General features: G+C 42.2%; 1 protein-coding gene across 6 annotated transcripts in view; it reads left to right on the forward strand.

Moving 5' to 3' along the window:
* PLXNB2 (plexin B2) overlaps positions 1 to 12409 on the forward strand; it is a 774339-nt gene that overhangs the window by 589828 nt on the left and 172102 nt on the right. For all 6 annotated transcript variants that reach the window (XM_085653971.1, XM_085653975.1, XM_085653972.1 and 3 more), the window contains 4 exons: positions 406 to 507; positions 3983 to 4072; positions 6077 to 6158; positions 11118 to 11284. In XM_085653971.1, coding sequence (XP_085510097.1) covers positions 406 to 507; positions 3983 to 4072; positions 6077 to 6158; positions 11118 to 11284 — 441 coding nt within the window. The remainder of the gene's footprint in view (positions 1 to 405; positions 508 to 3982; positions 4073 to 6076; positions 6159 to 11117; positions 11285 to 12409) is intronic.

A 12409-nucleotide genomic window follows, 5' to 3' on the forward strand; every position in this document is an offset into this window, starting at 1 on the left:
ACAGACTTGTTGGATTTGACAGTGCTTGCTTTTTATTGTATTTTGAGATTGAGAGCATGGTCTCTACTGTGAGCTTTCATTGTACTCTACTATTTTCTATGTGATTATGAACTGCTGTATTTAAAGTATACCTATACGGATTTATAAGGATCTATACTTGAACAGTGAAGATTGTCCATCATCTGGGTAAGATGAGCATAGATGTAAGAGAAACTGGCTATTTTAAATGTTATGTTTGACACATTTTAATCGTGTGTGTGTGTGTATATAGATATAACTATATATATATATATATATATATATATATATATATATATATATATATATATATATATATATATATATTTGATTCCTTCATCCATGTATCCGTAAGAAGAATACTGATGTTTCACATTTTTTTTGTAGGAGGAAAGTTGTCCGCAGTTCTATGACCCAGAGCCTGCCATAATACCAGTGGACTTTGAAAGGCGCATAACATTTAAAGGAAAGAACCTTAAACCTTACCAGGTAAACTAATTACAAAGGCCTTTAAAACGTTCATATCCACATCATCCAGAAATGCAGCTAACATGAAATGATTCCACTAAAATACTGGTACAGGCCTGTACTATCTGCCAGCAGTTGGCACCCAAGGTTAATCAGTCACCACCCCACTTTTTTCCGTTTTTGAAAAAGTTTTAATTTTGTTCCTTGAATTTGATGCCTAATTAACTTGACACCCTAAGTGGCTGACTCGTTTTCCTACGTTGATGATTCGCGTTTGCTAGCATATCTTCTAGTTCTACTAAGAATATTGATTTGCTAGTGTCACTGCTGTCTATCAGACTCCATATCACTAACTGTATAATACTAATATAGTGCCTTGATGCCTTTGGGTAATTGCTGCGCTCTACAAATTCTAAATCAAATCAAACTGTGATGTGCCATGTGTACCAAACAAATGTATAGGGGGGAGGAAACCTAATTTGCACTTATGGTCTGCATATGAACCAGGCTCCCTCTTCAGATGTGTAATGGTCATTGAAATATAGATTGAAGGAAAACATCTCTGATGTGTACACTGTAATGTCTCCCGTTTCAAATTACGGCTGTTGCTGCTGGTTACCTTACTCTTCTTACCGTCCATCCTCTTCCTCGGCCGCTATGCACTTATTTGCAATCTCTAACGTTTAGACTGCAGATCCCATACTATTGCAGCTCGGTAAGTGTAATGAACTGTTCTATGCTGCTTCTACATATTCCTGTCTCACCCCGTTTTCTTTGCCCCTGTAGGACACAAAAGTGACGCAAATTGGTGCAAAGCGTTTGTTTGAAATTTGATTTCCAGTGCAAAACTTGTTTTGCGCTGGACAGTCGCCTGAAACTAATACAAAGCAGTGATTACTGCTGATTTGCATTACTTTTGTGTCAAGAGGATGTTCCCATGCAACCACCCTTGGTTTTTGATGCAAAACCCTATCTACTAAAAACAGTAGAGGGTGTTTGGCAAAAAATAACGGTCTTCAATATTTTCCTGGCTTTGCATGTGACCTGAACTTTACAGCATACATGCAAAGCTGGAAATGTTCAAACATTTGTCTTGGCATGGTGTTTTGTCATGAAAGGGTAACCTTCTAGCACAAATCCTATGCTACACGATGCAGACACCTTTTCACTAAGCTTGCAAGGTGTGTGCGTGGCACTGGCAGCAGCCTGAATGTACATCAGCGCTAGGGAGAGAGTAGGACAGCACTAGATCTGTTTAGATATGATGCTGTCTTGCTCTATTTTTCACACCACAAGACATTTTAGTAAACATATCCCTTACTATCACTGAGAAAGTTTCCCGGAGTTTGCCTTCTGTGGGCTCTGGGTGCAAACAGGAGAAGCTTTGGTTTCCCGGTTTTCTATTTCTTCACTGTGCCAGGCTTGGCCTTGCACCCACAGCAGCAATACTACCTGTGAAGTAAATCTAACCTTGAAAAACAACAAAATGTTTAAACTACCTGCTAATAAAGAATGGTGTGACTTGAGATATTGTCACTATCTATAAGCTTACATCCTCAAATGAACCCACCTTTTGATGAGGGGCTTACATTCTCAAGGAATCCTCATTTCGGATTGTTTATTTTTAGCCTCAAAATCTGATTCAGAATACTGAAAAAGTATTTTCAGGAGGTTGAAAGCTCAACTCTTTAAATAAAACTACATCAAAATGCTTTTGTCCGTCTACAAACCATCTACCTCGACCATCACTTTTTGACTTTCTGCAAGTCTTTGACCCTGACTTTTGGCTGGGTTCGCGCGATGGGATCCCATATAATTACATACATACACACTCCTGCATACTTTTTTATTCACAAATGTACTCCAAATAATTAGAAGGTAATTTGAAAGGTGAGTTACTGATATTACTGTGGAGCTAAATTTTAAGTACCAAAATGCAATATTAAGACTTCTAGTTCTCGATATAAAGTTTCTACTATTGGAACCCCTCTACACCTGTTTTAGAGCAAACTCATAAATGACTGCTTGTACCTGTGAATGTTTATGCTTTAAGCTGCAATATTTTATATTTTAATGTACACTCCTAGTTTTTGTTCAAATTTAATTTTGAAGATACATTGACATATGAAACCATACATATAAAGAGTAGTTACAATTTGGAGTCTCTTGAAGGGAAACTAATTCAATCCATTATTTAACTTGTTTGTTAGGTCATGATAGGTGCCTTATTGATCATGATAACTTCCTAATCTGAAATAACTGTGAAAGCTCTGACTCTTATTGCACCGATATAAAAACCCTATGTAAATTAAAGCGCCACTAGTAAGGAAGGCCGTTGATCTTAATACTGGTGGGATTTCTGGCTCCAGAGACTGTTGAACACTAAAGATCATAAGCAGAACTGTGCCATATGGTACTCAATGACTGGACATTACAACATTCAAAACCATTGGAGGATTGTCCGGCTCTTTTTCACTCTACCTATTAGATTGTCCTGCTCTTGCCAGGAATGAACTTGGATCCACAAATGCTCCACTCCAGTCCCATTGTCCTGGTGTGAAACTACCCCCCAGTTTGTTGCAAGTGCTTGTACTGGGTTTTGCTGTTCTGCATATCTAGCCTTGATGTGTAAGGTGAGCAGGACCTCTCTGTTCACTGTGTCTGCTCATCTGAGCGGCCCTCCTTTAAGCGGACAAGTTAAACTATTCTTTGCTGTGGGATTCTGTGTTGACAAGCGCTCCCCCCCCCCCCCCTCCCCCCAGATATGGATAATGTTGAAATATAGAATGTTGACAACTTCAGTCACTGAAGTGGACTTCAGAAATAGCAGCTGGTACAAGCTTTCTGTCGCAACTATCAATGCTTGTCTATCTGGTTCTCCCGGTTTAAACTAGAACATTTTATCATCAGTTAGTTAATGTTAAATACCTGAAGAGCTCTCACTAAATACTGCCTAAATTTCGACCCTAAAACGCAAGCAGAGGGCCATTACTGACCTGTGGTCTTCAGCAGGCAAATATAATGCGATTTAAAAAATGTTACCTGAATTAATTCACCGATGATATAGGCGCCTAATTGTGGCATTTACTGTGGTAGTAGTTTACAGTTTGACATTTTAATATAGCACATCTTTTTAGGCGAAGTCATATGTTTACGAAGTTAAAGTAGGACAGTAAAAATTTGAATTGCAGGAATTCAGACGTCAAGTCCTTTGAAATCACTGTTTTTTTTTGTGTAGCCAACATGTACACTAATTATTCATCATATGTGAGAATGAATACCCCCCACCCCCAGGTACACTAATTGCTTGTGTTGGAAGCAAAATCTTTCTTTAAAGGATATTTACCTGTTTTAAAATGAGTTGTATTGCATTGTCTCCCATTCTTAGCCAGTAGTTTCTTCAGCTCTTGTACCAAGCTTATTCTTCAGTGTATCAAGTGTCAGATGTGTTCGTGGTGACAACATATCAATTCATTGCTTTGTCTATCTGCTGCAGGGGCAAGTCTTCACACTCGGAAATGATGAATTTAAAATTGAAGGTGTTGTTACGGCGGACGGTGAGACCTTCTCATTCAATGTTCCAAAGGTAAACCTTTTTTAATCTAAAATTATTAGAATGTGTTTATCGTGCACTTTGAGTACACTATGCACCAGTGTCTTACTTGAATCTCTAGCCCACATGGCTTTCAACGTTATTTTAGTGCTATTTTTGCTCTGGAGTAAATCCTAAGAAAAGACTAGGTAGGAGGTGAAGCCCATGGTTCATGAATCACATTCATTTACCTTTTATTTCTCTATTTTTTGTGTTTTATCCGCTTTTCTTTTTTTACACCTTGACCGGTATCCTTGCCATTTTTTTATGCCTTATGGGTCATAAGCTGGGGCTGGTGGCTCAGTGACCTAATGTGTTCACTGTAGGGGCCTGTGTTCAACCTCCTGGTCACAGGTTCACATCCCAGCGTGTCCACTCAGCCTTTCACCCTTCTGAGGTCGATAAAATTAGTATCATTGAGTTGGGTAGCAATAGACATCTGTTATTCAGTGCCAAGATACCCTCTGAGTGAACGTGCGCTTTACAAATAAATGTGCAAGTGGCCCCGTTTTATCTATAAAGATTGGACTAGTGAGCATAAGCTTCTGTGCAGGTTTTTGTTTCTTGTATTGCTAATTTCGTGGTCTTAATAGCGAAAAGTGCTTCAGTATCCATCAGTTGGAGATTTTCTGCAGTTCATTGGTCAGCTGATGCCTGCAGCAGTATCTAGTCTCTGCATCCACTATTTTTATTTTTACTCTACAATCACCCTACCTGACTGGCGCACACCTTTTTGAGAGGGTTCAAAATACACAGAATGTTTGTTCTTTTTAAGCTAGCCTGTATGCATTGCTAGAAACTGAAGCGTCTAATTTACTGCTCTGCTGCCGTACTTTAGATCACATTTCTTTCAGAACATATGCACAAATTGTATGAATTGCAGGCTTGTTGACTCCAGACTATATGAGATCATTCTATTGCCGTTAGTTTGCTTTACCTGCGGTGGGTTTATACTTATGGTTCTGATATGTAAAGTGGTCTCCGCACCAGTTTAATCTACTGTACTTGAGTGTTGGGGTTGACCGATATTTCAGGTTTGTAGGGCCTTGCTTCTGTTTGGGGTCTTGTATTCAAAAGCGTTTGATCTAGATAACCAATAAATTCATGAAGAATAACGTTTCCAATCACCTTCCCAAATTGAATACAAGTAGAGATTTAACTTAATGGACATACCAATAAAATATGATCGCAATTCTTTTTGTTACGAACGGTAATTGGAAAGGTTTAGAGGCAATCTGGGAGTCACAAGAAGATTGTACTCCAAAGTGGGACATAGGGTTAGATGTACAAAGCATTTTGTAGTTACAAAACCCTGCTATTCACAAAATCAGGGTTTGCCCCTTCAAAATGGCTTTTTCTCTGCACTTAAAGCATTTTGCAAGTGCGAAAACTATTTTTCTCTCATGAAATGTATTTATATACCCATTCCGAATCTCACTTAGGAATGGTAATGACAATGGCATCCCCTCCTAATTGCTTTTCAGAATAGTATACATAAGTGGGTTATGACCGCATTTGTGGTTTCAAACCCGTGAAAAGCTACCGGCTCCTCAATGGAGGTGGTAACCCATTCACAAAGGATAACCTGTCAACTTTGAATAGCGTCCCCTTTGGTAATTGTCATACGACCTCCAGGGGATTACGCAACAAGGATGTTAGGTAACAGGCAAACTGTTTTTTTTTTTTTTTTTATGTTTCCTTTTGATAAAATCAGTTTTGATGCCTTTGGGCAGTAGTTGGCGAAATGTGAGGACATAAAACTTTTAATGCATTCCCTGCTGGTTGTTTGTGTAGTGGGCCAGACAAGAAAGGACATCTGAAGGTAATTGTACCAAGAGAACTATCCAGCTGTTAAGATAAACCCAAACTTTTCTCTTATCAATTTTCTGTTCTGGTATTTTGTGTTTTGCCGTTATGAGGTCAAATACTGTAATGTGGTAATGTGAATATTTATTGATCTCTTTGGATTCCCTCATGCTGCTTATCTGAATTTTGTAGATTCTCTACAATGGAAGTGAAACCTTGCCGCTGAACTTCTATATCAAAGTGGGAGACAACAACATTGACAGCAAGCTGGATGGTAAGTCTTGTAGGTGGCAAATACAAAACTGAAGCACTTTTCATTGTTGGAGTATCGTTTGACCATCATAATTGCCGAAGAGCCCCTCCCTTTCCATGTTGACTAAAGTAGAAGCACCCTTGAAAAAAAATTCTAAATGGTAAATTGCTACTATAGCTACTACTATAGCTATGAATTTTTCTATTTTTTTTTTTTTAAACATTTTATTAAACAAAAAGCAAAGATGCACCTTTGAACATTACAGTGTATTTCACGGCAGTACTTCTGGTAGCATAGGAGCCTGTCCTGACATGTAGCAAAAACACCCCTACAGTCACCTCCCCCACCCACCCTAGCCACCCCTCACTTCCTCCCGCCCGCACCTCCATCTCATCCCTCCCCCGGCCGCAAGAATGGCGTAGCTGCGGTTTCAGTCACTGAGCTCGGACTCTGAGTCTGCCACCGGGGGTTCACAGATATTGCCTCTAAACGTGTTCCATTTTCCCCAAATTCGTTGCCAGCGCCTGGGACAGCCTCTGTTCTTACACACCACCCTTTTCTATTTTTAAAACAGTGAAAGAAATACTTTAATGAGAAATGTAAAACCACTCTAGAAATGTGCAAGATGAATTGTTATCAGCAATTGAATAGCATACTTCCGTACCCTTTATATTGCCTGAAAGATGTTTTTCTGCAAATGTTCTGGGCTTTCTTGAGGACAAGAGTCAGGAATTTTGTGTCTTCTTTGAGTGATATTTGGGGTCTGGAAGGTAAATAACCGAGGACCAGGTTTTATCTGCTCTCTTGTGTTGATTGACTTTAGTCCACTATAATGATTGTTTTGGCCTTTAGTTTTAAGTTTCGATCAGTGAACCATACGCTTTAGCTTAACAATCTACAAGTGTGACAGATTTCGTTGTCCTAGCATGGTGTTAGGTAGCATGAGGGTGTAGTTTTTTTGTTGGCTGATATTGCCATGCAGGTATTTTATTTGGTCTTAACGCAACACTTTGAAAATAGTGCTGTGATGGTTGCATGAGTGTACGACAAAGCGTGTGTTTTGAGATATTAAAAATCTGGATGTTGTGTGTTGAAGCACCTTCGGTTTAAAAGTTAGATGTATTGCGTCAGGGGTGATATTTAGTTGTTAGTGGTATTTTAGATGCTTTACATTTGTTACACTTCTTTGCATTGCTGTGTTAAGTCATTCAAATGTTTGCTGTTTTGGCTCTATTGTAGAATCTGTTATATAGATTTGTATAGCGCACTAATCATCTGAGAGGATATCCAGGTGCTTGGACAGATGTGTAGGTGTGAGGTCTCCAAGGTGCTTGTATGAAGAGCCAGGTCTTCAGCTTCTTGTGGAACTCAAGAAGTGAGGAGGAGGCTCTGGTGTGTTGAGGGAGGTTGTTCCATGTCTTGGGTGAAATGTTGGAGAATGAGTAATCTCCAGTTTTGCTTTTGCGAAAGCGGGGAATGTGGGCAAGTGAGGCAGAGGGTAGGTGACTGGTGGGTTGATGAGTGTTTGCGGCTTTTCAGGTATTTTGGCCCTGTGTTTTGTAGTGCTTTGTATGTGTGCATGAGAAGTTTGAATCGACCCCCGCTTGTGAATGGGGAGCCAGTGAAGCTTCATGAGGTGCGGTGTGTGTAGTGGGTGCGGCATGAAAGGTCGAATATTAGTCTTGCAGCGGTTTTCTGGGTGGTCTGTAGTCTATGTAGTAATTGTTTGGAGAGTCCGGCGTAGAGTGTCTGCTGGTGATGAGTGCTTGTGTGACAGTCCTTCTGGTGTTCTGAGGCAACCCTTTGAAGATCTTTCGTAGTATGCCTAGGTTGTGGCAGCAGGAGGTTCACCCTGAATTGACTTGAGCCATCATGTTGAGCTTGTTGTGTAGGATGATCCCTAGATTTCTTGTGTGGTCTGTGGCTTCTAGCTCCCATGGTCACCAGGTGGAGTCCCATCAAGAGGTCTTGTTGCCAACGACCAATACTTCTGTCTTGCCGGAGTTGAGCTGCAGTCAGTTGGTTCGCATCCAGTCTGCTACCATGGTCATGCAGTTTGTGAAGTTTGTCCTGGTGGTGATTGTCTTGTCCATCAGGGAGAGGATGAGTTGGGTGTCATTGGCGTAGGAGAGGATGGCGAGCCGTGTCATGCATGTGGTGTGCTGAGGGACGATTCCTGTGGGACTCCGCATATTAATCTCTTGTCTCTGATTGAAGGTTTACAGCCTGACCCTTGGGGTTCTTCCTGTGAGAAAGGAACAAATCCATTTGAGTGCAGATCCTGGTATAACATCTCTTAGAGTCTTGTGATGAGGATGTTATGGGAGACGGTGGTGAAGGTTACGGAGGGGTCGAGCAGGATGAGGGCCGCAGTTTCTCCTTGGTCTAAGATGATTCAAATGTAGTCAGTGGACGCGATGAGTGCTGTTTTGGTGTGGTTCTTTCTGAATCCTGATAGTGTTGTCTAGAAGATGGTGAAATTCAAGGTAGGTTGTGAATTGCTTTTTGATAGCTGTCTCAATCACTTTGGCTGGATAGGGGAGAAGAGAGATGCGTTGGTAGTTGCTCAGTTGATTTGGGTCGGCCGTGGGGTTTTTGTGAATGGGGTTGATTTCTGCAAGTTTTCATTCATCTGGAAAAGTGGTTGACATGCTGGAGGTGTTGATGATGTGGGTCGGGTTGGTGCTCATTGGTAATGTTCCTAGGTTGTAGATGTAGTGGGGACATGGTTTGTGGGGGCCCCTGAGTGGATGGTCCTTATGATTGTCACTCTGTCTTTCTGGTGAGGGTTGTCCATTCGGTCAGGCAACAGTCTTGGTTGGTGTTGGGGAGGTTAGCAATGAATTTCTTTGTGGATAGATTAGTGTGCGATTTATGGATTTAATTCTGGTCTTTGGTTGCTACCTTTCGGGTGTATGTGTAGCAGGAATGTAGGAGGGTGTTGGGGGATCACTCTGTGGGGAAGACGTTGAAAGGAGGACAACACTGTGATGTTAGTAAATTGTGAAAGTGCACGGCAAATCTTGCAAGGGCTACAGATGAGTAAATTATTAGGGTACGGGAGAGTATGCCCATGGCTACCTAGAGAAAGGGACAAGAACTGTACCAGAGGGTATGTTACTGGAGCTCCTTACAAGAGGCCAATGGAACATTTTCAAGCTGCGGTCCTGTGGGGGTAGAGTAGTCGAGGCTAATGGGTGGAAGGACCTAAGAGTGTGTGGCATGCAGCAAGGGATCTTTTTGTATTCCCGTAGGCGCCTTTACTAGGTGGTGGAAAAAGAATCACTATTACCCTCTGTCATGAAACCAAGGTTAGGGGCTGCAGACGTGCCAAAGTGACATGGTGGTCAGGAAACAGTGTTGGGGGTGAGGCTGTCCATGAATCCTCCTTTAAGAAGGAAAATGGCGTTTTGTTCCTGGGCAGAGGTGGCAGAATCCAGGCACAAAGTGGGAAACCATTGAATATCAGGAATGTGGAGTGCAGCACTCTGTGGGCACTGGGGCTGAGAAACTGAAAGAGGGTACCCAAAGTACCACACCTGCAGGGGCTTGTTTGTAGGAGCCGGCTGGGCTTGCCAAGGGACAACAAGCCAGCCTGCTTGAACTCTCCCCATCCCGCGCAGTTGCATGGCGTCGCTCTCTTGGTGCTGTTAAAGAAGATCTAAGGAATGGGGGGGGTGAAAGAGTGATAGCACATTCATTGAAAATACCATAGCCCTCAATGCAACTCATGGCACCTTAACCCAGGCCTACTAGCCAACAGTTCGTAAGAAACTTGGCATTTTTGGGCCACATGTACAGTAGGAAAAACCAAAGTGCATGCCTCGTGATGCAAAGAACGGTTGCCATTGCTGCGAGGCCATGCCCCACAGTGGACTGTTCTGTGTCTAAACTCCAATCCGCCTGTCCCTACTTCTGCAGCCTGCTCATTGCTGGCCATTCCTTCTCCAGCAAAAAGTGCTAACGGTTGTGTTTAGTTTCACTGGTCGACAGCGTGGGTATACTTTGCTTCCATGTTGCTGTAAAGCATCCCAGTGCCTTCCTTTCGAGCTACGAGGAAACCACCCCAGTGTTCCGCTATGTTACTTCTTTCCAGTGTGATGCTTGCCAAATGTCGTGCATGCAGTAATAGCCGCTTGCAGATATTTTAACTGCCTGTTGATCATAATTTGATTTCAGTTTCTGGGGTGATTGATGAGATTTTAATTAAATATGACGCCTCGTCAAGGGTAGTAAGCGCTATATAAATACAATGTACTTGTGCTCGTCATAAAATGCCGGCAGCTGCAGTGCTGTTATGTGGTGAACGCCCAGACTTCCGGTTCCCAGAGTGAGCTAAGTGTTGTAAATTGTGATGTGAGCGAGTGTCTCGCGGGACGGTGCTCGGCCTGGTGTGGGTGGTGTCTTCATTGCTCATTCCGTGACCTCACTGCCCTGCCTTTGCCTTTCTGTACCAGTTAATTTTTTTTACCACATTTTAGTGTTGTGAACTCTTCGGTGTGAACCACTAACGTTTTTTTTTTAACTTTATTTCAGTTATGAAACCAATACATGAATATAACATGCACCTTGCTCACATTATCAGTTACAAGTATGTCGTAAGTTATACGTATCGCTCCCGACAGTTCGATGACATTTGCAATTATGACAATAACAATATGATCTCGTAGTTAGTGCGTGAGGGCTTGGCCCCAGCTCGCCCGCGTGGTTCGGCCCTCCCGCTCTTTCTCACAGCCAGCATGGCAATCCATATGTAAATGCAAAAGGAAATAATGCAAATACAGAAGAAAAACAATCACCTTGAATAATAATACTGGCAAGTCTGTAATCCTGACCCAGGTCCATCATCCCACACCCTCCATGTGAACCACTACCTTCGAGGTCCTAGACTTGTTCTTGAATTTATTCACCACATAACCCTCAAGCTTACAAAAGCTACTTGCAAAGGTTTAAATAATTGTGTTGGTTTTTTCCCCCCAGTGAGTCTATACAACTGCTTCTATGGCCGAAGTGACTGCAGTTTGTGCTCTGCTGCCGACCCCAAGTACCAGTGCGTGTGGTGTGAAAACCCATTGGACAAAAAGTGTGTTTTCAGCGAACTGTGCGATACTCCTGCCGCCGAGTGCCCGTCGCCGGTCATCACTGACGTAAGATGACATACTCCAGCAATTCACTCCCCTGTGTCGCACAGCGAGATTGATCTATTTTTCGTTTGCCTTTGTAGCGCATGTTTCACAACAGTCAGTTAATTTTGCATGCCTTTTAAAAACGAATTCACCTGATAAGTATTACGTTTACCTCTTTGTCAAATCATTAACTGTTTCCTGCAGTAACTGGGGTTAGACGGGTTGCATGCTTTACTGTGCGACTGTGGCATTGAGAAATCCTACCTCCCCCACCCCACGCCCCCCATGCTCTGCGATTGGAGTTTCTCGTGAGAGGTGAGTTTAAAAAAAAAAAGTTGAAATTGTTTTACTCGGGCCACAAGTCCTAAACAAAAGAATTTTGGTGACTAACCTGGTTAATCAGAATGCACGTGGCATCACAGCGCGTGACATCGCGGCGCGTGGCGTCACAAGAAGTGACATCAGATCTTAAGCCCCCACATATATGTTTAGCAGGTGTATCATGCGTACATTTGAACACATTTCGAGTATACTTGCAAACCCTCCTGATTTAGGCAGAAGATTCACACTTTTGTACGCTACACTTAAAACAATGTTGCCTGTTATCAGCGTGAAGCGTCCTCTAGCCATAGTGCTTTAAAAGAAAATATTGTGATATTTAAATAACAATGCCTCGGGTTAGTAAGCGCTATATAAATGCTATTTATTTTGTGCAAATACTTGGAAAGATCAACACTGACGTTCTTACAGTGCTGCATATCTCCTAAACAGAGCCCGAACAAAGTGAAAAGCTGCCTCTCCTATATATGTGTTAAGTGGTAACCTTGGTTTCCTCTGGGCTGTATTTGCTTCTAGGTGTGAGGCTCCTGACTGCTCCCAGCCAGGAGACTGGAACAAAATTAGGCCTGTTGATCCCTCAGATTCGGCCTTTGTTATGGGCCCAGCAGGAGTCTGAAATGAGATTGCTTCATCCCTCCTGCACGTTGTTGCGGATCGAAAGCAAACAACAACCTGCAGGCGCTGCTGAATGTGTCCCGGTGTTTGGAAATTACACTGGGACAAATTCAGCATCTTTTTTTAGTGGGGCCCAAATTCTGTGAAAAAAGTGGGTGGACACTGTCCATCCGCGTGTACCCCCGACTTGTG

This window comes from Triturus cristatus, chromosome 4_1 (assembly GCF_964204655.1).
Source record: "Triturus cristatus chromosome 4_1, aTriCri1.1, whole genome shotgun sequence".
Classification (NCBI taxonomy): Eukaryota; Metazoa; Chordata; class Amphibia; order Caudata; family Salamandridae; genus Triturus; species Triturus cristatus.